This window comes from Tenrec ecaudatus, chromosome 2, assembly GCF_050624435.1.
Source record: "Tenrec ecaudatus isolate mTenEca1 chromosome 2, mTenEca1.hap1, whole genome shotgun sequence".
NCBI lineage: Eukaryota > Metazoa > Chordata > Mammalia > Afrosoricida > Tenrecidae > Tenrec > Tenrec ecaudatus.
In genome coordinates, this window is record NC_134531.1 from 156,438,998 (window position 1) to 156,462,672 (window position 23,675).

General features: G+C 37.9%; 1 protein-coding gene across 1 annotated transcript in view; it reads left to right on the plus strand.

Moving 5' to 3' along the window:
* SPINK5 (serine peptidase inhibitor Kazal type 5) overlaps positions 1 to 22,202 on the plus strand; it is a 77,259-nt gene extending 55,057 nt beyond the window's left edge. Inside the window, exons 24-33 of the mRNA XM_075542704.1 lie at positions 681 to 747; positions 2,002 to 2,129; positions 3,172 to 3,229; positions 8,586 to 8,713; positions 10,169 to 10,241; positions 11,029 to 11,156; positions 11,998 to 12,082; positions 13,852 to 13,982; positions 20,158 to 20,287; positions 22,176 to 22,202. Coding sequence (XP_075398819.1) covers positions 681 to 747; positions 2,002 to 2,129; positions 3,172 to 3,229; positions 8,586 to 8,713; positions 10,169 to 10,241; positions 11,029 to 11,156; positions 11,998 to 12,082; positions 13,852 to 13,982; positions 20,158 to 20,287; positions 22,176 to 22,202 — 955 coding nt within the window. The remainder of the gene's footprint in view (positions 1 to 680; positions 748 to 2,001; positions 2,130 to 3,171; positions 3,230 to 8,585; positions 8,714 to 10,168; positions 10,242 to 11,028; positions 11,157 to 11,997; positions 12,083 to 13,851; positions 13,983 to 20,157; positions 20,288 to 22,175) is intronic.
* Positions 22,203 to 23,675: the final 1,473 nt, after the last annotated feature.

Genomic DNA, 23,675 nt, shown 5'->3' on the forward strand with positions numbered 1-23,675 from the left:
GATGCTTCTGAGCTAGATGGCTGCTTGTTTATCTTCAAGCCTTTAAGACCCCAGTCACTATCTCTTTTGATAGCCGGGCACCATCAGCTTTCTTCACCACATTTACTTGTTCAACCACTTTGGCTCCAGCAGTTGTGTCGGGAGAGTGAGCATCATAGAGTTCCAATTTAATAAAAGAAAGTATTCGTGCATTGAGGGAGTGTTTGAGTAGAGGCCCAAGGTCCTTCTGCCACCTTAATACTAAACCTATAAATATAGACACATAGATCTATTTCCCCTGAAAGCCTCATCTTTCTCACAGAGTGGCAGTTGGTTTCAAACCACTGACCTCACATTTGGCACATAATCGTCACACCACCAGGGCCGGATAAGGCAGGACTAAAAACCATGTGACAATGTAAGGCAGCTGAAAGGGATGACTGATGTTCAAGGGAAGGCTGGGCATTTGAAGAAAGCTGGTATAGAGTGGGGAGTTTGTGATACTGGGATTGCTCTACCTAGAATGTATACATTGTGATGAGGCAGCTTCTTGCATAAAGGTCGTCATTCCTGAGCTGACTACCCATCCCTGGGACATACAGAGAAGTCCTTTTGTAGGAGATGGTTTAGAATACATCAACTCTACTACTCTGTCCAACTCTGAGTATGTATTAACACGTTGTCTGTTGGCTCTTTTCTAGTCAAAAAGAAGCAGATGAAAAAAAATCTGACTTTAGATCAAATGGAACTGAATCAGCATCCATAATGGTAAGTGATTTGCTTGTTTTGTCAAGAATGTCAAAATAGTATTTCTGTAATCCATGCTTGGCCATCAAAACTATGGAAAGAAAATGTCATTGTGGCCAATTACGATCTTCCCCTTAAATGATCAGAAGTCATGATTAAAATCACTGGTTGGCAAGAACGGTCATGCTTGACTACAAACCGAAAGGTTTTAGGTTTTGATCCACCCAGCTGTGCCACAGAAGAAAGGCCTGGTGATCGTTTCTATAATAAGATAACCTTTGAATACTCTGAGGAACAATTTCACTGAAATCCATGGAGGAAGAACTGATTAGACAACAAGACCTTTCAGCAGCTCAGTCCATGTGAAAATCTTACAGCAAATGGAAATGCTTTAGTCTAACACTTAGGAAGCACTTTTATAAACAGCTCTTTATTTAACTCTCAAAAGCCAGGTGAAATGATAGGTGGTTTTTTGATAGGCAGTTAAATGATATTCAGATCCTTTATGCTACTATTACAAACTGCTGGAAATATGGTGACCTTAGGCACACACAGTCAGGTTTGCTAATCTGACTAAGGTAAAATTTTAGATCTCACTGAGATAAAATCAGAGAGTCAGTAGGGATTCATTTCTTTGTTTATAAGGAATAACATACATTTTCTTACCCTTCCTAGATTCTAGAAGTTGTCTACTCTCTTTGGCTCATGCTTCTTCCATATTCCACACCATAAATGCCCCAAGTATTTATCATTCTATATCTTTCTGAATTTTGTCTGGGGGCAGAGTGTTTACATATTAGGCTGAGATCTGCAGAGCATCAATTCAAAACCACCAGCAATCACACAGAAAGAAACAGGCCTTTCTGCTCCCATTAAGGGATCCAGTGTCAGAAACTCACAGGGGCAGGTCTACCCTGTCCTACAGGGGCGCTGTGCCTCAGCGCCAACTTGATGGCAGTGCGTTTGAGTTTTCCCTTATAGACACCCATGCTCACATTGGGCTCATTCGCATACTGCAGAACAATCACATCCCAAGAACAAGTGATTAGTAAGCATACTCACCGCTTCAACTTTAGTTCCTCCTTGTCATGTAAGGTAACATATTCATAAAGTTCAGAAGTGGAATATGGACATTTTCATTGGGCCATTATTATGTCTATAACAAGCTTAAGGCACTACCAACTTTTCTAATTCTCCAATCAAAATATTCTAATTCTCAAATCTAATAAAATACCATGTGACCATGGCATTTACAATGAATTCTCTCCTTTTCAGGATATGTGTGATGAATTTAGAGGTCACATGAAAAATGGAAAGCTAATCTGTACTCGGGAGAGTGACCCTGTTCGGGGTCCAGATGGCAAGACACATGGCAATAAGTGTGCTATGTGTAAAGAACCACTGTGAGTATTTTGTGAAAGATTTAAAAAAATAGAATCTATTTTATTTTATTGTTGACAATATACACACAGAGCATACACCGATTCAATAATTTCCATATGTCTAATAAAGTAACGTTGATTATGTTCTTGAGAAATGGAAGCAACCTCACTCTCTTTCTCTAAGTTATTTCATTATTAGCATAGAGTGGCTGCCATCAAATTATTTATCTAATATTTTGAGCTGCTGTTGCCAATTTGATCCAATAAAGATAGGTCATAAATCAGAACAATGCTCAAAGGCACCTTTATGGCCACATGGGACAGCCCCATAAATTAGCCTAATAGTGCAAATAGTGCTTCTATTCTACCTCCAAATGCATTACACAGTATCTGGAGTCCCAAAGGTTGTAACTGATCATCTATGGTATACCAATTGGTCTGTATTCACGTGGACCAATGGAGTCAGGAGAGGAGAAGGAAATAGAAGATGTGGGCAATTGCCTCTTTGAACCCCTGCCTTCTTTGCCCTGTTACCAGGGTTGAATTCTGCCCAGTTACCGTTATTGAACACTTTGATAAAAATATTCTATAGATTAATCCTGGTCAAACCAAACCAATAAAAATCACTGTCATTGAGTTAGTGCCAACTCACGGTCAATCTATAGGACAGGGTAAAATTTCCCTTTGAGTTGCCAATACCATAACTCTTTATGGAAGTAGAAAACCCTGTCTGGTGGTTTCGAACTTCTGCCTGTGGTTAGCAGCCACGTAACCATTACATCACCATTGCTCTAATTCTGACCCAAAGAGGGAAAATACAGGACAGAATTTCAATTCTCATAGACTCTAGACTTTCTAATGTCATACAGGCCGGATAAAGATCTGAAGCAACTTCCCTGAGATATTTAAATCCTCAACATTAATGCATTTCTTAGTCTTAAAAACACACTAATCATCAGTTATCGGTTTGGAAACGGATGACAATATTAATGTAGACATTGTAGTAGTCAATAAGCTCTTTGTTTACATTAGTTAATAATGGTCCCTTAATCTTTTATTTCAGGGAAAGAGAAGCAGCTGAAAAGAAGAAGAAAGAGGTGGACACGAGCAACCAAAAAGGGGTAACATATGTTAGACAAATTAATACCTTAAATACGTTTTATTGGTTTTTCTAGTTGGTCCTTCAATGCCTATTTATAGAATGCCATTCAATCCCATCATTGTGGAGATAGTGGTAAGCAAGAAAGGCATGACCAGTATTGTACAGAAAATGCCATAGTAATTGAAACTCTAAGCATATCTGTTATACAATTATGACACATTTATTGGAAACTGATAATTGCCAATATATTATTGCTTTCAATAAATTTTTAAAACTCATTTTATTGGGGGCTCATACAACTGTGATCACAATTCATACATACATCCATTGTGTCAAGTACATTTGTTGACCTCATCATTCTCAAAACATTTGCTTTCTACTAGAGTCCTTAGTATCATCTCTTCATTTCCCCCTCCCTCTCTGTTCCCACCTCCCTCATGAACCCTTGATAATTTATAAACTATTATTATTTTGTCCTATCTTACACGGTCTGGTGTCTCCCTTCACCCACTTTTCTGTAATTGGTTCTCCCTTTTTTACCCCACCTTGTAATTGGTTCCCCCTTTCTACCCCACCTTCCCTCCATCCTCCTGGTATTGCCACTCTCACGACTGGTTCTGAAGGAATCATCTCTCCTGGATTCTCTGTGTTTCCAATGAATTTTTGTTCTTAAAAATTTAAATAAAATAACCAAGCAAACAGACATTAAAAAATAACTAAGAAAAAGTAAGTATCATTTGCACTGCAGATGATAAAATCTTGACTTAGTACTCCACTAACATGGAGGGCTCAATCTAGGGCTTTATCAAAACTTTGCAGCACCAACCTTAAAAAAATTATACAATATCAAAAAACTCAAATCAATCCCATTGCCGTCAAGTTTATTCCAGCTCAGAAAAACCCTATGGAGAATTTCCTTGGTTATAAATCCACAGATGGGAGAAGACGGTCTCATCTTCCTCCCATGAAGCAACTGCTGGGTTTGTCCTCTCAACGTTGAGGCTCACAGCCCAATGCCTAATCCACAGTTTCACCATGACTCCTTGTTACACAATACAAGCTCTTCTAATTTGTTTATAGACTCCAATGTATAAAGCAAAACCATGAATTTGTTTAGGAAATATTCCATATTAAAAAAGCAACTTTTCATTGGGATAATATAATAAAATATAGCACAACGTTAATGGCCAGCATCATTATTTTTAAAACCCTTAGGATTTCTGGTATACATTTTGGTAAATGAAAAACTTGAAGAAAAGACATCATTTAGCTGTTTCCACTTATCTCTACTCTCCATCTATTTTATTTACATTCTTAATCAAAGATCTATTTTATTTAAACTCTTAGTCAAGTTCATGATATCTATTTTAGGAATTTCAAACAGAAAAGTATAAAATAGTAATATATCATTAAAATCCATTTTTTGATAAAAAGATGTAAATATACACATTCAAATTAAAATAAGCCTTACAATCAAATGCATTACTAAATTTAATTTTCCTCACACACTATTCATAGTAAAGTTCTAATTTTGCAGTACACATAATTAATAAATAGAAGAGCCAGAGACTGAAGCCTTGAACAAATATTATAACGCAGAGCTATTCTAGCATATGTATCATATGCACATAATGTCATGGATACCCTGAAAGGTAGTAATTCTAGTAGTTTCAGAAGATGATGATTGTAAAGACAGGTATTTAATTCTAAAGAACATTTTGAATGCTTCAGATAAAAGTAATTCTGGGGTTGTTTATGAATAAAATGTTTTATAGAAATAAGGCTGAGTACAATTAAGGTCACTCATGGCATTTGCTAAGGCTCTCTTGCCACCTTTATACTTTGGCTCATTGACTTAAAAGAAGCTGCAGACAGAGTTCCATGAATCTCCAAATGATTCCAACAGGGATCAAATCCAGTGAACTCAATTCCTTTGGCTTCCTCTTAAGGTCTTTGTTCTTCAGAAAGACTCTGAAACTTGTTCTTGATCATAGAGTCTTTAAAGCAAATGGAAAAGAGGTTGAAGCAAAATAGTGTATTTTCTAAAACAAATTTTTGAATTTCAATGGGATGCTTGAGAAGACAGAGTAAAAAGTACTATAATGAAACATGCAAAGACCTGGGGTTAGTAAAGCAAAAAGGAAGAATGCTCTCAGCACATATCAAGCTGAAAGAACTAAGGAAAAAATTCAAGTCTCTGGTTGGAATATTGAGTGATTACATAATAAAATTTTGAACGATGCAGGACTTATCAAAGGAAGATGGAAGGAATACACAGAATCACTGTGCAGAAAGGAATGGTTGGCATTCATGCATTTCTAGAAGTAGCATATGAGCAAGAGGCAACGGTACTGAAAGTCATCAAATCTTCACTGAAGATATCCGCAAAAACTAGGATGTAGGATTTGGTGGAATTTTGTAATGAAATATGCAAATATCTAGAGCTAGAAAACCAAAAAGGAAGGATTCATTTAGCATCTCTTAAACTGAAAGAACTAAAAAGAAACCAAACCTCACTGAAAGACTATATGACAAACTATTGAATGATGCAGGAAGCCTCAGTCTCCTGCTGCTTCCTATTCACCACCATCATGTGTCAGTAGAAGCCTGATTTGAACTAGACTAGACTTACCTATTTCTCAACTCTACAAGCCATTTCTTGATAAATCTTCTTCTAGATGCAACACACACACACACACAAAGAAGGAAGAATGCACAGTCACTGGACCCAAACTAGTCAACATTTAACCATTTCAAGATGTAGTATATAATCAAGAGTCAATGGCATTGAAGAAAGAAGTTCAAGCTGCACTGAAAGCATTAACCAAAAACGAGGCTCCGGAAATTGATGGAATGCCAATGGAAATGTTTCGACAAGCTGATGTAGCACTGGAAGCACTTGCTTATCTATAGCAAAACATTTGGAAGGCAACTACTTTACCAACTTATTGGAAAAGATCCATATTTGTACCAGGAAGACCCCAGGCGCTATATCTTTTGATATCAGGTACTATCAGCTTTCTTCACCACATTTGTTTTTGCACCCATTTGTCTTCAGTGATAGTATCTGGGAGGTGAGCACACAATGATATGATTTTTTTGTTCATTGTTGCATGATAACTGATCCCTTCGGCACCTCGTGATCACACAGGCTGATGTCCTTCTTCCATGTGGGCTTTGTAGTTTCTCAGCTTTTTGGCCACTTGTTTACCTGCAAGGTTATCAAAATATATAGGGTTTGGGGTCTTAAAGACTTGAACACCATCTTTAATATCACAGGTAAGTTAAACTTTATTGGTGATCATTCAGCAACAGTTACAGCATTACATTGACAGGGAGCTGCCAGGAATTCAAGCCAGATTCACGAGAGCATGTGAAATGAAGGTTATCATTGTTGACATCAGAAGGATTTTGGATGAAAGGAGAGAATACCATAAAGATGTTTAATTTTGTTTTATTGATTGTTGATGGTATGGATCATAAAACTATAAATAATATTGAGAAGAAAGAACCACTCATTGTGATTATGTGGAACCTGTACACACACCAAGAAAGAGTCATTTAAGGAGAACAAGGGCATAACATGAAATGTATGTGTTAGTGTTGTATATTTCACCTTAGCTAGTCACTCTGTATGCTGAACAGGTAATGCAAGAAGTTGGACTATATGAAGAATTCAGATTAGAGGAAGGGTTAGTAACAACCTGTGGTATGCAAATGATACAAACTTGCTTGTTGAAAGTGAGGAGGACTTAGAGCACTTGGTGATGAAGATCAAGAATTGCAGCTTTCAGTACAGATTACAACTCAACGTAAAGACCCAAATTCTCATAACTTGACCAGTAGGTAGCATCATGATAAATGACAGAAAGTTTGAAGTCGTCAAAAATTTTGTCTCACTTGGATCCACAATCTATGTTTGTGGAAGGTACCCGTCAAGAGATCAAAAGACACATTGCACTGGGTAAATTTGTGGCGCAAGACCTCCTTATGGGGATGAAAAGCATGAAGGTTACTCAGACAGCCAAAGTGTGCCTGACCCAAGCCAGGGTCAATCCAACATATGCATTTGAATATTGCATATTGAATAAGGAAGCCTGAAGAAAAATCAATGCATTTGAGTTACAGTGCTGGCAGAGAATGAAGAAAGTATGGGCTGTCAGAGGAACAACGACATCGGTCTTGGAAGAAGTTCAGTTAGAACGCTCCATTGAAGTAAGGATGGAGAAATCTAGCCTCATGTGCTTTGGACAAATTGTCAGGACAGATCAATACCTGGAGAAGGACCTCATGCTCGGTGAAGTAGAATGGAAATTAAAAAAACAACGACTTGCAACAAGATGGCGGACACTGGCTGCAACAACGAGCTCAAACACAGCAACACGTGTGAGGCTGGCGCTGGACTGGGCAGGACATAGAGTCACAAGAGTCCACACTGGCTTGAGGCCATTTAACAGCAACAACATTCTCCAGCTAACAAAACAGCCAACTCTGTATATGTGCAAATGGATGGGGACTTTCCTTCCTGTCATGTAAAAACCAATGGGAATAAGAAAAGCAGTATGTCTTGGTTATTCTCAGGGCTTAAGTAATGAACACCACATTGACTTAACTACTGAATCTCTCTGAAACTCAGTTTTCTCATCTATAAAAAAGGGATAATTTTGTGGCAATCTTATGAGGTTTTCCTAGAAATAAATGGGCATTGCTTAGAGCACACAAGTGTTTGACATATAATATACACTTTACAATAAAAAAACATATTCAGGAGCAAAGATTAAATTTACATGTTGCTACGTTTTTCCAGAAGAGTCTTGCCCTTTGTTCCAGGATTCTTTAATCTGACCCTTCATGGGTGGAGTCAAGCACACAATTGTCTGATAGGAAACTATCTAAAAATAGAATCATTTGTCTTAACTGCTAGTAAAATTCCATTGGAGTACACCCTTATTTAGATGGATTCTGCTGAGAGAATTCAAACTTCTTAACTAAATCTATGTATGCACCGCACCAAACAAAACTCAGTGCCATTGGGTTGCTCCCTACTATTGGTGACCCTACAGGACCGAGTAGAACTGCCTTTGTGGGATCCCCAGACTGAATGTTGATGGGAGCAGAAAGCCTTAAATTTCTCCTGCGTATCAGCGATGAGTTCAAACTGCCAAGCCTGCGGTTAATGGTCCAAAGAGTAATCCACTATGCCACTAGGGCTCCTGTGATCTGAATGAACTCCTTCCTGTACTATGATGCGAGCCCTTGGATTTTATTTTCTCTAAATTTTTTTCTTTTATAGGTTCTCTCACATTAACCTACCATATTTTAAAGTTGCAAAGGTTCCTACTATGTTAATAACCTCTTTTTGCTCCTATTGGCAGGATCAGTGTTATGAATTCCGGAGCCAGGTGAGAGAAGGCAAGCTTATCTGCACCAGAGAAAATGACCCTGTTCGAGGCCCACGTGGCAAGATGCACGTCAACAAATGTGCTATGTGTCAGAGCATCTTGTACGTGTAGAAATTTATTTCTCAATGACATATAATGTGCCAAGTTGTTGGAAAATGGTTCCTCTAAATTTCAAACCTAAGCTACTTGACTTTGTTATTGTTAGTTGCCACCAAGTTGGTTCCAACCCATAGAAACGCTGTCACAACAGAAGGAAACACTGCCCGGGCCTAATCTCTCCTCATGATCATTCTATACTTGAGCCCATGGTTTCAGCTACGGGGTCAACCCATCACGTTGAGGGCCTTCCTCTTTTTCACACGGTATCACATTTCAACAATGGAATAAACCACTCCTTACTTTTACAAAGGGCAATGTGGTTCCAAAGCACTTTCACAAAGCATTTTAACTTTGATAAGTAGTGGCATACCTGGAGCCAATGGGACACAAAAGAGGTAGTATTTAGCAGCAAAATCATTGAATTTAAGTCACTGACTTGTCAGCTTGAGTGACATTCAGTTCACTTTGCAGAGCCTCAATTCCCTATAACAATGTTGTATCTGTGGTTACTACCCACTGTCATCAAATTGCCTCAAACTCATGGCAACCACATGACAAGAGACAGAGATATTGCTTGATCTTGTGTCATCTGCACAGCACAATCACTGTCATGTTTGTGTCCAGTTAAGCAAGATTCTTTTCTGATCCATAGTTTTCATTTTTGGAAATGCATCGCCAAATTTTCTCTCCTAGTCTGGCTTAGCCTGGATCCATTATTGATATCTGTTCACCATGAGGTGACCTTACTAATATTTAAGTACCGTTGACATAGCTTCCAGTATCATAGCAATATGCAAGCTTCCGCAGTTCAAAAATTTGCTAAAATGGTCGTGGGCATTATAGATGTTGTTGGTAGGTGCCATTGAGTTGGGTCTGATGGTAGTGGCCCTATGCAGCACAGAAGTAAGTAATCCTGGGCCCTGCGCCATGCTCGCGGTGGTTGTCCCTCTTCTTGCGCCCATTGTTGCAGCCGTGGTGTCAACCCATCAAACTTCTCTCTAATGTCACAAAAGCGTAGGAATAATTGTGAGATCCTAGATTGGTTTTTATATAACCAACACTGTACAGATTTTTGGAGATTAAAGGAAATAATATTTATAAAAGTTTACAACTATCAAAACCCTATAACTAGGTATTTGACTAATAGTAATATTTTGATATAATTCAATTTACTAAGTCAAAGAAACAAAAACGCAACTTTCTATGTGAGAAGTTTTTATATATTTAATGAAGGAAAAGTAAATAATCTTTTAGGATTATACCATTCTGGATCATATTTACTAATTGAATTCTTAAGGTTTCATGGTTTGGGTGCATATATGAAAATTTCAGCAAACTTTTTTTTTTTAGATTTTTGAGACAAAATAATGCTTAAATAATGTTTAAAATTAGAACCATGCTTATTTAAGTAAAATTTTAAAATAACCAGAGAAAACACCCCTGCTATTTTTCTTCAGTGAACGAGAAGCTAGTGAAAGAAAAAAGAATGATGAAGAAAAATCACGTGCCAAACCATCAAATGACTCAAAGGTTATTTCTTAAAATATAACAAAGTAACTTACTTTTCATCCTTAATGCTTGTCCAGTTTTTGAATGCTAAAGGTGCTAACCTATTCACTTCAAAGAATATTTACTTATTTCTGACTTTGAGGTGTGATGCCTTGCTAGATTTTCACTGAAATTTTCCTAGAGTGTGTCTCACTTATTGCTTTAGTCTCTTCTCTTTGGGAAAAAATGTTGATTGAAAAATAGAGGGTAGAGCTCTTTACCACCTCAGCAATATACTTGCCTCCAAGACTAAATATGAAATGAGGCTTCATGTAACTTGTTGATAATAATTTTAATGACTTGAGTAATAGCAAGTCGTCCCTTTAAGCTTCTTTCCTCAATGATGTCTGTTTTCTCCAGATTAGTTTTTCAACATCAGTGAATTAATAGTCTAAATGCGTGATGCTGCCTTTTCTCTTTGCTTTTGACTGAAATCTTCAGTCCTTTAATGGTGCTTTCCATGAGATTGTTCCTTAGTCAAGAGCACCCACCTCCTGTGGGAAGTGGGGGGAAGGGAAGGCTAAATGAGGGAGGAGACAAGAGAGTCTATCAAGTGCTAGTTTGTGTTTTCCTTGCATTCCCAGGATCAGTGCCTGGAGGATGCGAATGAAGGGCCAAATAGAAATCCTACAGAGTCTAGACGTCCCTTGGCCTCCATTGCCAGGAGTGCAGTGAGTCTGAGTCTAAAAAAGGGTGTTCTTAAAATTAAATTTGAGAAAAAATACTTAAGGCCAAAAGACGATTTAACATTTCCTTCCCCATTTTTCAGGATGACTGCAGTAACTTCCGGGAGTATTCTGGGTATGACCAGCTCATCTGCACCCGAGAGAATGACCCTGTGCGTGATGCTGATGGAAAGTTACATAAAAACAAGTGCTTCATGTGCAGAGAAATCCTGTGAGTAAGAGGTCTCATCTCTTCCAGCTAACCGGGAGACTGCATTTGTAGAAACCGCTGATAGAACAAGTAGGTGGACTTGTGAGTCCACAGCGACCTTGAATTTTGTCTGTAGAATCAAGACGCTAAAGCTGAGAACTCAACATTGTACAAAGTACTCTTGGACTTGGAAACAGGAAACCTGAATCTAAGTTCTAACTCTGATACTTACTAGTTGAGTCACTTAAAACCATAAAACAAGTCCCCTTCAGCTCTTAAGGTCACAGTGATAAAAATTATCCTGGATCTTTGTTCTGCAATTACATTAAGCCATCAGACTCAAGAAAAAATAAAAAATTAGAGATTTTTATATCCACAAACACATTGAAGCAGAACCTCTGTGCTGTAGAATCTATTTTTTAATGACGATCTTCAGGTTATTTTGACGAAGATATCTGAGAACAAACAGATAAGATAGAATGGTTGACAATGAATATGATGGGGATAGTTCTGATAATGGTGGTCACAAACCCAGTAACAGTGAACACAGCAATAACGGTCTATGATTTGTAGTGCTTCACGGCATGCTCTTTCAGACAAGAATTAGTGTTATCATCTGGCATGCTGGGGAATCAAGGCTTGAGAAGGTTTGATATATTAAGGCAAAAATGATGAAGGGATGAAATCTCTAAATCAACTCCTAGTTATCTAAGCTTTGTTGCTTTGGGTTCTGGTCACTCTCTGGTAGAATGTTTTATGTCTGTGTTATGGTTATTAGCATTGCTTAACTTCCAACAGATATAAGGAGCTCGTTCTTATGAATGCCATGACATTTTTGGTGTTGTTTTGTTTCCTTCTCTAGTAAGAGAGAAGCGTTGGCCAAGGCCAGAACTGCAGAAAAGCCAACTCCCACTGAAGCTTCAGAAGAGAGCCCAGACTCTTCTCTAGTAAGACTGACAATGTTTCTAAAGCTATCAATTGACTCAGGGGGTTGTTCTGTTTCGTTTTGGTGGGAGGCCAGTTGCAACTTGCCCCACAAACTCCAATTCCATGGAGAGGGCCGGGGCGGGCCGTCATACATTCACTGCAGCCAGCAGAGCTTTAATCTCGGCTCTTTGAAATCGTGAGCCCTTTTTCTAAGTCCACTTAGTATATTGTGAAGTTGAAGTAATTGTGTGGGATGAGTGGGCAAATAAATAGCTAAGGTAGTTAGCTTAGTTACTCAGATATCTTGGTTTTATCATTTCAGGAGACCAGAAATACTTCTCATACCTCCGTCTTCACTATACATTCTTTCTCCCCAACAATTTATTTTCCCCCAATCTTGAGACTATTATTAGCTTGCTCAACTTGTACAATTCCACCAAGCAGCAATTCATAGGAATTATAACTTTTTTCTACAAAATACAGTCTGATTGGGCATCAGTAAAAAGATTGTATGATTTTCAGTTGTTGTTTGCAGAGTTCTTTAAATATTATAAAAATTAGGCTGTTTATCAAGTATTCTGTATCTAGATTTATTTGCTATTCTATCAATTATGAAAATAGCTATGTTTAAATTTCCAATTAAGTGTGTACATTGTACTATATTTAAAATTTATATTTTCTTTATGTATTTTTATTTTTGAGATGAAATTCACCTGAGATTAAATTGGCCATTTTAAAGTGAGCAATTCAGTATCCAGTACATTCAAAATGTTGTGCGATCACATGTTCAATTTTTCCTTTATACATTTTCATTTATCTAAAGTAAAATAAAATTCTGTAGCCATTAACTTTGTTGCTATTAGATCCATGCAAATCTCTTCCAATTCATAGAAACCCTATGTACAACAGAATGAAGCACTCCCTTCTCCTGCTCCATCCTCACTATTAGTGTTGTGTTTGATCCCATCGTTGCCATCCCTGGGCCAATATATTCCCTTGAGGGTCTTATTCTTTTTCCCTGACCCTCTACTTAGCAAGTATGACATTCTTTTCTAGGGACTGATTTCTCCTGATAATGGGTCCAAATTATGTGAGATAAAGTCTTGCCATCCTCTCTTCTCAGAATTATTGTACTTGTCCTTCTTCCGAAACAGGCTTCTTTGTTCTTCCAGCAGTTCCCTCGTTACTCCCCCATCTCACCTCTCAGCCTCTGACAAACACCAATCCATATTTCATTTCTATGAAGGAAGCCACATTCATTCCACGGGGTATTTCATGAGGAGATTAGATGGTACAATGGCTGCTAACAGAAAAGTTACAGCTTTCAGATGTAACCATCAATATCCATTAAAAATACGGTCTTGGAAACCCTATGGGACCATTCTGACCCAACGTGACCCTTCAGATCTGCTCCTGTCGGTTTCCAAGACTCTAACTCTTCATGGGAGTAGAAAATCTCACCTTTCTGCCTATGATCAGGTGATGGTTTCAAACTGCTTACCTTTTGGTTAGCAGCTCATATGTAATCACTACGCCACCACAGCTCCTTGTTTCCTTTGTAAGGATTACTGAAGATCTGTTTTATGCACCTACCGAAATGTTAAAAGCCTTTCATCAGGTGACACGGACATTTGGGTTGTTTCCACTCCTTCACTCTTTTGAATAGTGCTATAATGAACATTGACTAAAATATGACTGTAGAAACTACAGTGTTCCATCTCAAGCTAATCTTTGGCCTTGAGGGTCATTGAGTAAATCTGCTGTTTGTGTGCTTTTTTTACTTGTGCAGGATTCTGATATGTGCAAACAGTACCGAGTTTTTCCTAAGATGGGCTACCTTTGTCCAAAGGATCTGCAGCCCGTCTGTGGGAGCGATGGCCAGACATACAACAATCCCTGCATGCTCTGTCATGAAAACCTGTAAGTACACAAGTCACACCAATGCATCTTCTGTTCGGGGTTCTCCATTCATATTGATCCAAGTAGTGTACTGATATTAATTTAGTGTATGTTACAAGTAATTTAATAATCACCAAAACCAAACCAGCAAGTACATTCCAACTCATAGCAATCCACTGCCATCATGTCAATTCCGACTCAGACCGACCCTATAGACCTGCCCCTGTTTGATTCCAAAATGTAATGCATAACGGGAGTCAAAAGCCTTCTCTCTCTCTCTCTCTCTCTCTCTCTCTCTCTCTCTCAGAGCAGCTGGTAGTTTCAAACTGCTGACCTTTTGCTTAGCAGCCCAGTATGTAACACAGTATGCCACCAGGAATCCTTTAGTAATCACAGTACTTAAACATTTTTAATGTGTGAATGATCTTGTTTTGATATCCAATATGAGGAGCCTTCTAACGTTTGTAGGAAAATGGAATTAAAATATAATGGATATTTTTCCATGTACTTTTTGAAACTCCCTAATAGAGATGATATAAGACTCTCCCTTTAATAATATATATAATATTATATGCATATATAAAATAGAGATGAGTTAAAGTTATGCTTTCAATATGTTGTTTACCTACATTGTTAGATACTTTTGGGGAGTAGCAGAGAAAGATGAACATGGTAGAGCTACAAAGAATTACATAAAATTTCCATAAACCTGTATACATTAAAGGGGATGATGTGAAGTTCAACTTTCCTATTTGTAGCAAAAAAAATTAATTGATAATCACTGTTATGTACACTCAGCTCAGCCTTAGACCAGTAGTATGTCCTATGGCTACAAGATAGCCATTGGTGGTCTATTCTCTCTAAGACTTCTGCTTAGTGGAAAAAGTGATATCATTCCAAAGATAAAGTGGGATGGAACAATCGGTGGATCTGGCACCTCTTCTTCGATATATTCATATCTGGGTATCTGCAGACATATTTGCTCAACAGTATGAGACACAATTTCTTTATAAGAAAAGTAGAGATACTTTCTGAACCAAATGATCTCACAAGGATATTTAGAAGGATTGTTAAGCATAAAAATATTTCAGTTTTACTTTAACCTACGTAAAAAAAAGATTGATTTTAATATTTTACATATTGTTTGGAGGTTTCTTACTTTTTTATGCTCAAATGACACCTACTTTTTTATGATACCTGCTTTTGATAATAAATTTTTCTCACCTCTACACATATGCCTCGCTCCTTCCAGCCTCCATTTATCTAGACATGAGAGCACAGTGACAAATCTTAACTTTCCACCCCACTCCACCTCAACTTACTTAGCAGTACAGGACCAATCCTTCAAAATATTCAATAAGCAGGAAGAATGGAACTCACTCAATACCCTTCTCTGAAATCCTAAATGAAATGTTGAATTCATATTTATTATCTTTAAAGGCAATTTTAGGAAGAGCAAGTTTTATACCAAAGTTGTGTAGTATACATACTCAACTTCTAGACCTAAAATAATAAAATTGAAATATGAATGATTTATGCATTCTGATATATGTGGGTCTACCACTTGTCTGTCAGCTTGTCATATGTTACTGTGATGCTGGAAGCTATATCACTGGTATTTCAAATGCCAGCAGGCTCATCCAAAGTGAATAAGTTTCAGCGGAACTTCTAGAATAAGATCAGAAAACAAAGAAGGACTTGGCTCCCCTCTTCAAAGGAAGGAACTGCTGAAAATCTTATGCATGGCTTTGAAACATTGTCAGACACTGAAGGCATCATGAATGTAAGCAGAAAACTGTTGGAGATCGTGCCGGAGGATGAGCCCCTCGAGTCCGAGGGCACTCCAATTGTGGCTAAGGAGAAGCTGCTTTCTCAGAGTGAAGTCGACCATGGTGATGTGAGTCTGGTAAAGCCTGTGGGAATGGAGCCTTCAGGACCTTCGTTTGCTGATGGGCCATGGACTCAAGGTAAGGAGAAACAGCGGCAAACATCTACTAATGATTGGGACTTGGAATGTTCGAAGTGTGAATCTAGGAAAATTGGAAGTCATCAAAAATGAAATGGAACACAGAAAGATCAATATCCTAGGTATTAGTGAGCTGCAATGGACTGGAACAGGACAATTTGAATAAAGCAATCCCATGGCTTACTGAGCCAGGCAAAATAAAATCAAGAAGAATACTGTGGTATGCATTATCAAAAGGACGTTGCAAAATCATCCTGGAGAACAATGCTGTCTGTACTAGGATGACAGCTACCCACCTTCAAGGACATCCAGTCAATACAACTATTATTCAAATTTATGTACCGACCACAAAAGCTACTGAGGAAGAAATGGAAGAATAATATCACAACATCAGTCTGAAATGGATCACATGCACAATCAGGATGCACTGATAATTGTTGGCAGATGAAATGCAAAAAAAGTTGGAAACAAAGAAAAGGGAACATCAGTTGGAAATATGGGCTTGGTGATAGAATGAAACTGGAGATTGCATAACAGAATTTTGCGGAAGCAACAACTTGTTCATAGCAAATACCTATTTTCAACAACAACAAAAATTGTCTATACACAACTTGCCTAGATGGAATACACAGAAATCAAATTGACTACATATGTGGGAAGACAAATGGACAGGCTTAAGATCAGTTAAAATCCAGTAGGGGCTTACTGTGGAACAGACCATGAATTTCTCACTTGTCAGTTTAGAATAAAGCTGAAGAAAACTAAAAGAAATTCACAGGAGCCCAACTATGAGCTTGGTTGTACCCCACATGAGTAGTGAGGACACCTCAAGAACAGATTTGATGCACCGAACTCCAGTAACCTAAAACCTGAAGGATTGATGACTTGTTGGAGGACAGCAAGACCATCACTCATGAACAAAGCAAAAGGTCATCAAAAAGGAGAAAGAAAGAAAATATCAAAGTGGATGTCCTAAGAGACTCTTAAACTCGTTGTTAACTGTCGAGAAGCTAAAGCAAATGGAAGAAAGGATAAAGTCAAAGGACTGAACAGAACATCTCCAAGGCAGCTCAAGAAGACAGTCAAATATTATCATTATGAAATGTGAAAAGATGTAGAATTAGAAAACCGAAAAGGAAGAACATGCCCACCATATCAGAAACCGAAAGAATTGAAAAAATTCAAGCCCTGGGCTGTAATTTTGAAATATTCTACTGTGGAAAAGTGTTCAGTGATGCAGGAAGCATCAGAAGAAGATGCAAAGAGTACCCGGAGTCACTGTACGAAACAGACCTGTGGACAGCTCACCATTTCAGGAGGAAGCCTGTAAATAGAACAAATGATGCTGGAGGAAGAAATGAAAACTGCACTGAATGCATTAGCCAAGACCAAGTCTCCAGGAATTGATGGAATACCAATTGAAAGGTTTCAGCAAGCTGATGAAGCACTAAACCACTCACTCATCTATGCCAGGAAATTGGAAAGACAGCTACTTAACCAACTGACAGGAAGAGATCCAAAGAAAGATGACCGAACAGAATCCTACTGAAGAATACCATTGATATTACATGTAAGTAACTTTTTCTGAAGGTCATCCAACAAAATCTGCAGCAGCACACTGACAGGGAATTGTTAGTAGTTCAGGCCAGGTTCAGAAGAGGACATGGAACAAGGCTTATCATTGTTGGTGTCAAGTGGATCTTGGCTGAAAGCAGAGAATACCAGCAAGATGTTTACTTATGTTTATTGCATATGCAAAGGTATTTGAATCTGTGAACCAAACAAACCATGGGAAGCCTTTAGATGAATGGGCATTCCAGAACACATTGCTTTGTTCCTATGGAACTAGTATATGGATCAAGAGGTGTGTGAACAGAAGCAGGCCATCCTGCATGATCTAAAATCAAGCACGATGTGTATTAAAGTTGCATGCTCTCACCATACTTGTTCAACGTGTGTTCTGACCAAATAACCAAATAAGTTGGCTTCTATGAAGCAGACAGAATGCGGCATTAAGATTGGAGGAAGTCTTAGTAACAACCTGCAAGATGCAGATGAAGAACCCTTGGTTGCTGAAAGTGAGGAGGACTTGAAGCACTTGTCGAAGAAGATCAGGGATGGCAGCCTTCAGTGTGGATTCTGACCCACTGTGGAGAAGACCGAAATCCTCACCACCGAACCAATAGGTAACATCAGGATAAATGGAGAAAAGGCTGAAGCTGTGAGGATTTTGTTTTGCTTGGATAAACAATCAATGTTCATGGAAGCAGCAGCTGTCAAGAGATAAAAATAAGGGGCGCACAAGACCTCTTTAGAGTATTGAGTACTCTTTAGAATATTGAAAAGCAAGGCTGTTACTTTGAGGACTAAGAAGTGCCTGACCCAAACTGTGTTTTTTCCATTGCTTATATACATGTGAAAGTTGGCCATTGAGTAAGAAGGGCCGAAGAAGAAGCCATGCATGTGAATCATGGTGCTGGAGAAGCTTATTGAAATTATTACAGACTGCTAAAATGAAAACCAAATTCTCTTTCTCGGAAGAAGTCCAGCTAGAGGCAAGGATGACGAGACTTCCTCTTACGTATTTTGGACATATTGTAAAGAGAGTCCAGTGCCTGGAGGAGGACATCGTGCTTTGTAAAGTGGCCGGGCAGCAAAAAGTGGAAGATCCTCACTGAGCTGGACAGACACTGTGGCTGCAAAGATGGGCTCAGCATAGGAGCTATAGGGTCTCTGTGGATATGAAGCACCTCAATGGCACCTGAAGACAATGTATCTGTGGGGAAAACAAATGTGCTCTTTCACTAAATCCTTGCAATCTGCTATGAAATAAGTAGCACCTCCTCTGTGTAAAGAATGAATCTGAGTACCAGAGAGTCCAGGAAGTCTGCATATCACAACCAGGATTTTAGCGCTGTTCATCTGGGTCGGAATACAATTGTTTTCTTTCCTTACTTTACCAGGCAGTAGTTACTTAAATATTTGGGGACTGACATTTCTTTAATAATATAAATAAAGCTACCAATTCAAAAAAAGGAAATAAATGTAAAGGTAACAATTTATGTGCATAGTATATAAGCATTCAAGAAACACTTGAAACCTATCCTTGGTTCTTATTGAGATTGAGGGTTAAGAAATCTTTATTTAAGAAATGAAAAACACCTTCCAGTAATTCAATTACTAAGAGTGGGCTTGAAATTTTTGTGGAAAATTCAATTATCTGCTAATTTCATTTTTCTGAGACTTTTTTGGATGCCTCTTATCTTCAGCCCCTAGCTCCTTCCATTACTCTTTATCATAAATATAGGGACCGAAATGATAACATTTTAGAAGGTTTTTTTCATAGGCATAGATACATATCTAGTTATAAAAACATATATAAATGAGTGATTCTCTAGCTATTCTTAATAAATGATTTTCTATTTAAAGAAGCTTTGGATCCAGTAGCTCAAATTATAAGGAGATTAATAAGGAATATTTCAGGGTGGGTTGTTTAGCTAAAGTAACTGGGAGTATATAATTTAGAGAAGAGAATATTTATACTGTCCCACACAAGAAGGAGCAATATTAATGGTGACCTTAGAGGAGGATAAACCAACCAAATAAACAAACAAATTCATTTCCATAAAGTTAATTCTGACTCCTAGTGCCCTTACATTCAGAGTCAACTGTGCCTGTGGGTTTCTAAGCCTGTGAATCTTTATGAAAACAGAAAGCCTTATCTTCCTGTCGCCACCGGGGAGCGAATGGTTTCCATGGCACTTGACAACCCAATGCAAAACCCACCACAATTTTAACTTGAGCACAAGTAGAGGCTTGATTCATAACTTTTTAAAAAGACATTAAAACCCACAATAGCTAGTAATGTTCCACTTGAAGTTCAACCCATCGACATATAATAGTTAATACAGAGAAACCTCTCTCACCTGCCCAACTCTCCCCAAACAATAATTATTGGAATTGATTCCTTTCTAACACGTAGCAAATTATTTCTACTACTCAGTATTTTTATGAAAATGGAAGTGAGTGAAATGTGGTACAGTAGCTTTAGGGTTAGGGCGCAGTCCTGGAACTAAATTAAGAGAAAGTGAACCTGGATGAGACCTGCTGGGTAAGGCCAAGACACTCATCCAGATTTCCCTTCTGGCCTGATGTCCAAATGGCACCCGCGTTGTTCTGTGGATAAGTGTGTATTTTCTCACTTTTGAAAAGTTCTCTGTTCTGCTTTAGGATTCGCCAAACTAATGTACACATACGCAGTGCGGGCAAGTGTGAGGAGATGAACATACCAGCCACACAACCTGTGAGCGTGCCGACGCCTGTGAGTACACCGACATTCCTGGAAATGCTATTAGAACAAGTGGGTCCTACTTCTTATTTGACTCTGGCTGATGAGCATGTCTCTGGAAGGGTCGGTCGCACGATGCAGGTCACGTGACTCCCGATTTGGTTCCATTTTCATGTTGAAGATAATCAATTCTCTGGTAGATGGAGGGTTATTAACATAGGCGTTAACATTTTAAAATAGAATTCTCATTGCATAAGTTCAATAGATTTTGATGAGCCATTTCTCTAATATTCTAATACTTTTATAGGCTGAAACACTACAGTATTTCTGATCTATACAAACGATGAGGCATACCTAGAGGCCAGATAAGTGACAGCTAGATTAAAGCAGCACTAAGCTGTTTCTCAAGTTGAAAAGTTGCCTTAATTCATTGAAACCATTAAAAGAATGCTTCAAATACACATCACTAGGTCCCTGATGATTGAATTTAAGACATCTCTTTTTCATGTCAGGTGGTATGTAATTTGGGAAAAAAATAATAGAATTTTTCAAGAAAGACTTTTCTTTGCATGGATGATCAGATATAGCTAGTTTAAAATTTCCAGATTGTTACATTTATTAGGTATGAGAACTTTGAGAATTTCTTAAACATTGTAAGTCAAATCTTAATTGAGTTATTGAAAATATTCAGTAGTCACTGAATTTTAGGCATTTAGTACAGTCCCTCGTTAATTGTCATCTTTATTATAATCAGTATTACTATTCTGCCTAAGACAACAAAGTATACATTTATGAAAATAGAAGTGACCCAAGTCTGAAGTTATAGAAAAAATCTGACACAATATATTCATTTTCTACTGAAAAACCTAGAATATCATATTAACTGATATAGCATGATTACAACAAATTAGATTGATGACTCTTACTCATTGAGTTACCATTTTCCAAAATGAAGAATGTGAACTGTTTCTTTCCAGGGCTGACATACCTTGACATTATGATATCTGTGGTTAATTTAGTAGCAGCTTTACTCCATTCCATGATCACAAAGGTTTTGACAATCATGGAATTGAAGACAATTCTATGCGATACAGTGATCTTGGTTAAGTACACTGGACTAGATCCAAAGAACTATTCAAGAAGGCTTTAGGGGAAGGCTTGAACACGAAGGCTCAGGATATTAAGGTGTTTGGGTTTTCACGTTAGCAGCTCAAAGGCACGTAGGCAGAATACTGTGATGAAATCAAGAGACCATATTTTTCTTCTGTGAGTTTAACAAATTATCTCCCTACCCCTGGGTCTGTATTAAATAATAATAATTTTTAAAACCTTCTCCAAACTCAATGCCACTGAGTCTATGCCAGTTCAATTGAACCCTGTAGAAGAGGACAGAACTTCCCTTGTGAGTTCCCAGCACAGTTTACAGGAACAGAAAGTCCTGTCTCCCACACAGAAGTTGGTTGTTTGCATCTGTTGACTTTGTGGATCATAGCCCAACTTGTAAACACTATCCCGGCTGAGCTTCCTGCAGCTTTATACAGTCCTGAAAAGAGACGGTTTAAGAGTTCTAGTCCTAATAGAACAGTGTTACTCTCCTGTTATTCAACAGGATAGTTTTCTCTTTGTGTTATGGGTAGAATATGCTAGTCTGCCTCTTCACAAACACACCTGGCTATATACAGTTCACAACAGGGAGGGTAGAATTATAACCTAAAAAATCCCTGTGCAAATCCTACAGCTCCCCCCGCCCCTATTTGTAATCCTCTTGCTCTTAGGCAAAACTACACAGACACACACACACACACACACACACACATAAACTAGCTTATAAGGAACATGGCACAGAGTCATAAAATAAGATATATTTAATCATATCATGAAAAATCTTTCTAGGGTACAGCATGAAGATTTTTGTGAGGAAGTTTCTCTTTTTGACTTTTGGATATTTTCCTTTACCTAGAATCATGTAGCCGACAGCACTAATTAAAGCGATTCTTTGTGATAATACTCTAATGAAGCAAAGCAATAGAACAAGAGAATGGAGCAGAAAAGTGACATTTTCAATTCTTCTGTATGCCAGTGAGGTGACCTTGGGTGCAGATGCTGCAGGAGGGACTGGCCTGGTTTAGCTCTATTGTCTGTTCTCAGTTGGTAACCCAAGGGTGAGAAGCTGGACTTTATTATTAGGTAGAAGATTCTTAAAGTGTCTGTAACTCAAAGGATAGAACTGATGGATAAGCATTAACTACTCTCCTGGAAAAGTCGATCAGGGATTCTAGAGCATTTTCCTTACTATTTAGAATGGAACTTTCTAATTTAAAACAGGTATTAAAATATGACTACAATTTATGTAACTGTTTTATGCATGTGTTCTCATTATATCTTCAAAGTAGTGCGTGAGTACTGCTTAAGGAAGGATCAATATCTTCCCCAATACAAAGACAATATGTCATGAGGAAATAATATGGTTTACTGAAGGTTTTTAGTACTAGACCTAGGGGCTCATGTCAATCTTCCAAGTTTATTTCTTACATTCTTTAATTATTGCTTATTTTCCAGGAACTTCTGAAAACCAGATACTCTAAAGATGTATAGTATAAATTGAAAAGATTGCTATCTTAGAAAGAAATTCTCATATTAATGAAAATAGCAATATTACTCTATAAAACAAAAAATGACTTAGTTATTTCAAGACAAAATAGTCAGGGATTGAGCTAAACATAGCCACCCTGCCTAGAGAAATCTCAAACTTGATTTAAGAATGGAAATGTTTAAAATGATAACACTGTTCCATCATATCCTCTCCTCCACTTAAAAAAACAAGATAAGACTTTTTAGTGAGGTCTTTTCCCCCACTTAAAAAAAAAGATTTAATATTGATTTCATGACTACATCCGTGAGTCAGGCAAGGAAGACAACTGGCAATATTCTAATGGCATCAAATGTGACAGAGGAAGCAATGGCATTAGAGAAATGTCAACGCGTGAGGCTGGGGCAAGTCACTAAACTTTCTTTAATACTCAATTTCCTCATATTGGAAATGATGCAATGCCACATATCTCTTTGGGCTACTGGAAGAATCACATGTTCTTAAGAGCAGAGTTGAGCCATGTAGATTTTTGTATCCACTTCAACAATGAAATATGATTTAGCAATGCTTTCTTTTTAATAACTAGTGGGTACCAGATGAAAGAAAACATTTGTTGGATAAAACGTGAATCATTTTTAAGGCTGTGAGTTCTTAGTAGATGCAGGAGCCTAAAGGGTTCTTTGTTTGTTATTTTTTTTCTTGGCACATCTATAACTGCACTGTTCACATCTCTACAGTTTTCCTGAGTGTCTACCATCTAATTTACCCATTTTCTATTCTAGGACAAATTAATCTGAGAATTGGAGAAATCCATGAGGGAAACATACAGCCCGCTTATGAATCAACTACCTTCACATCTGTATATACAAA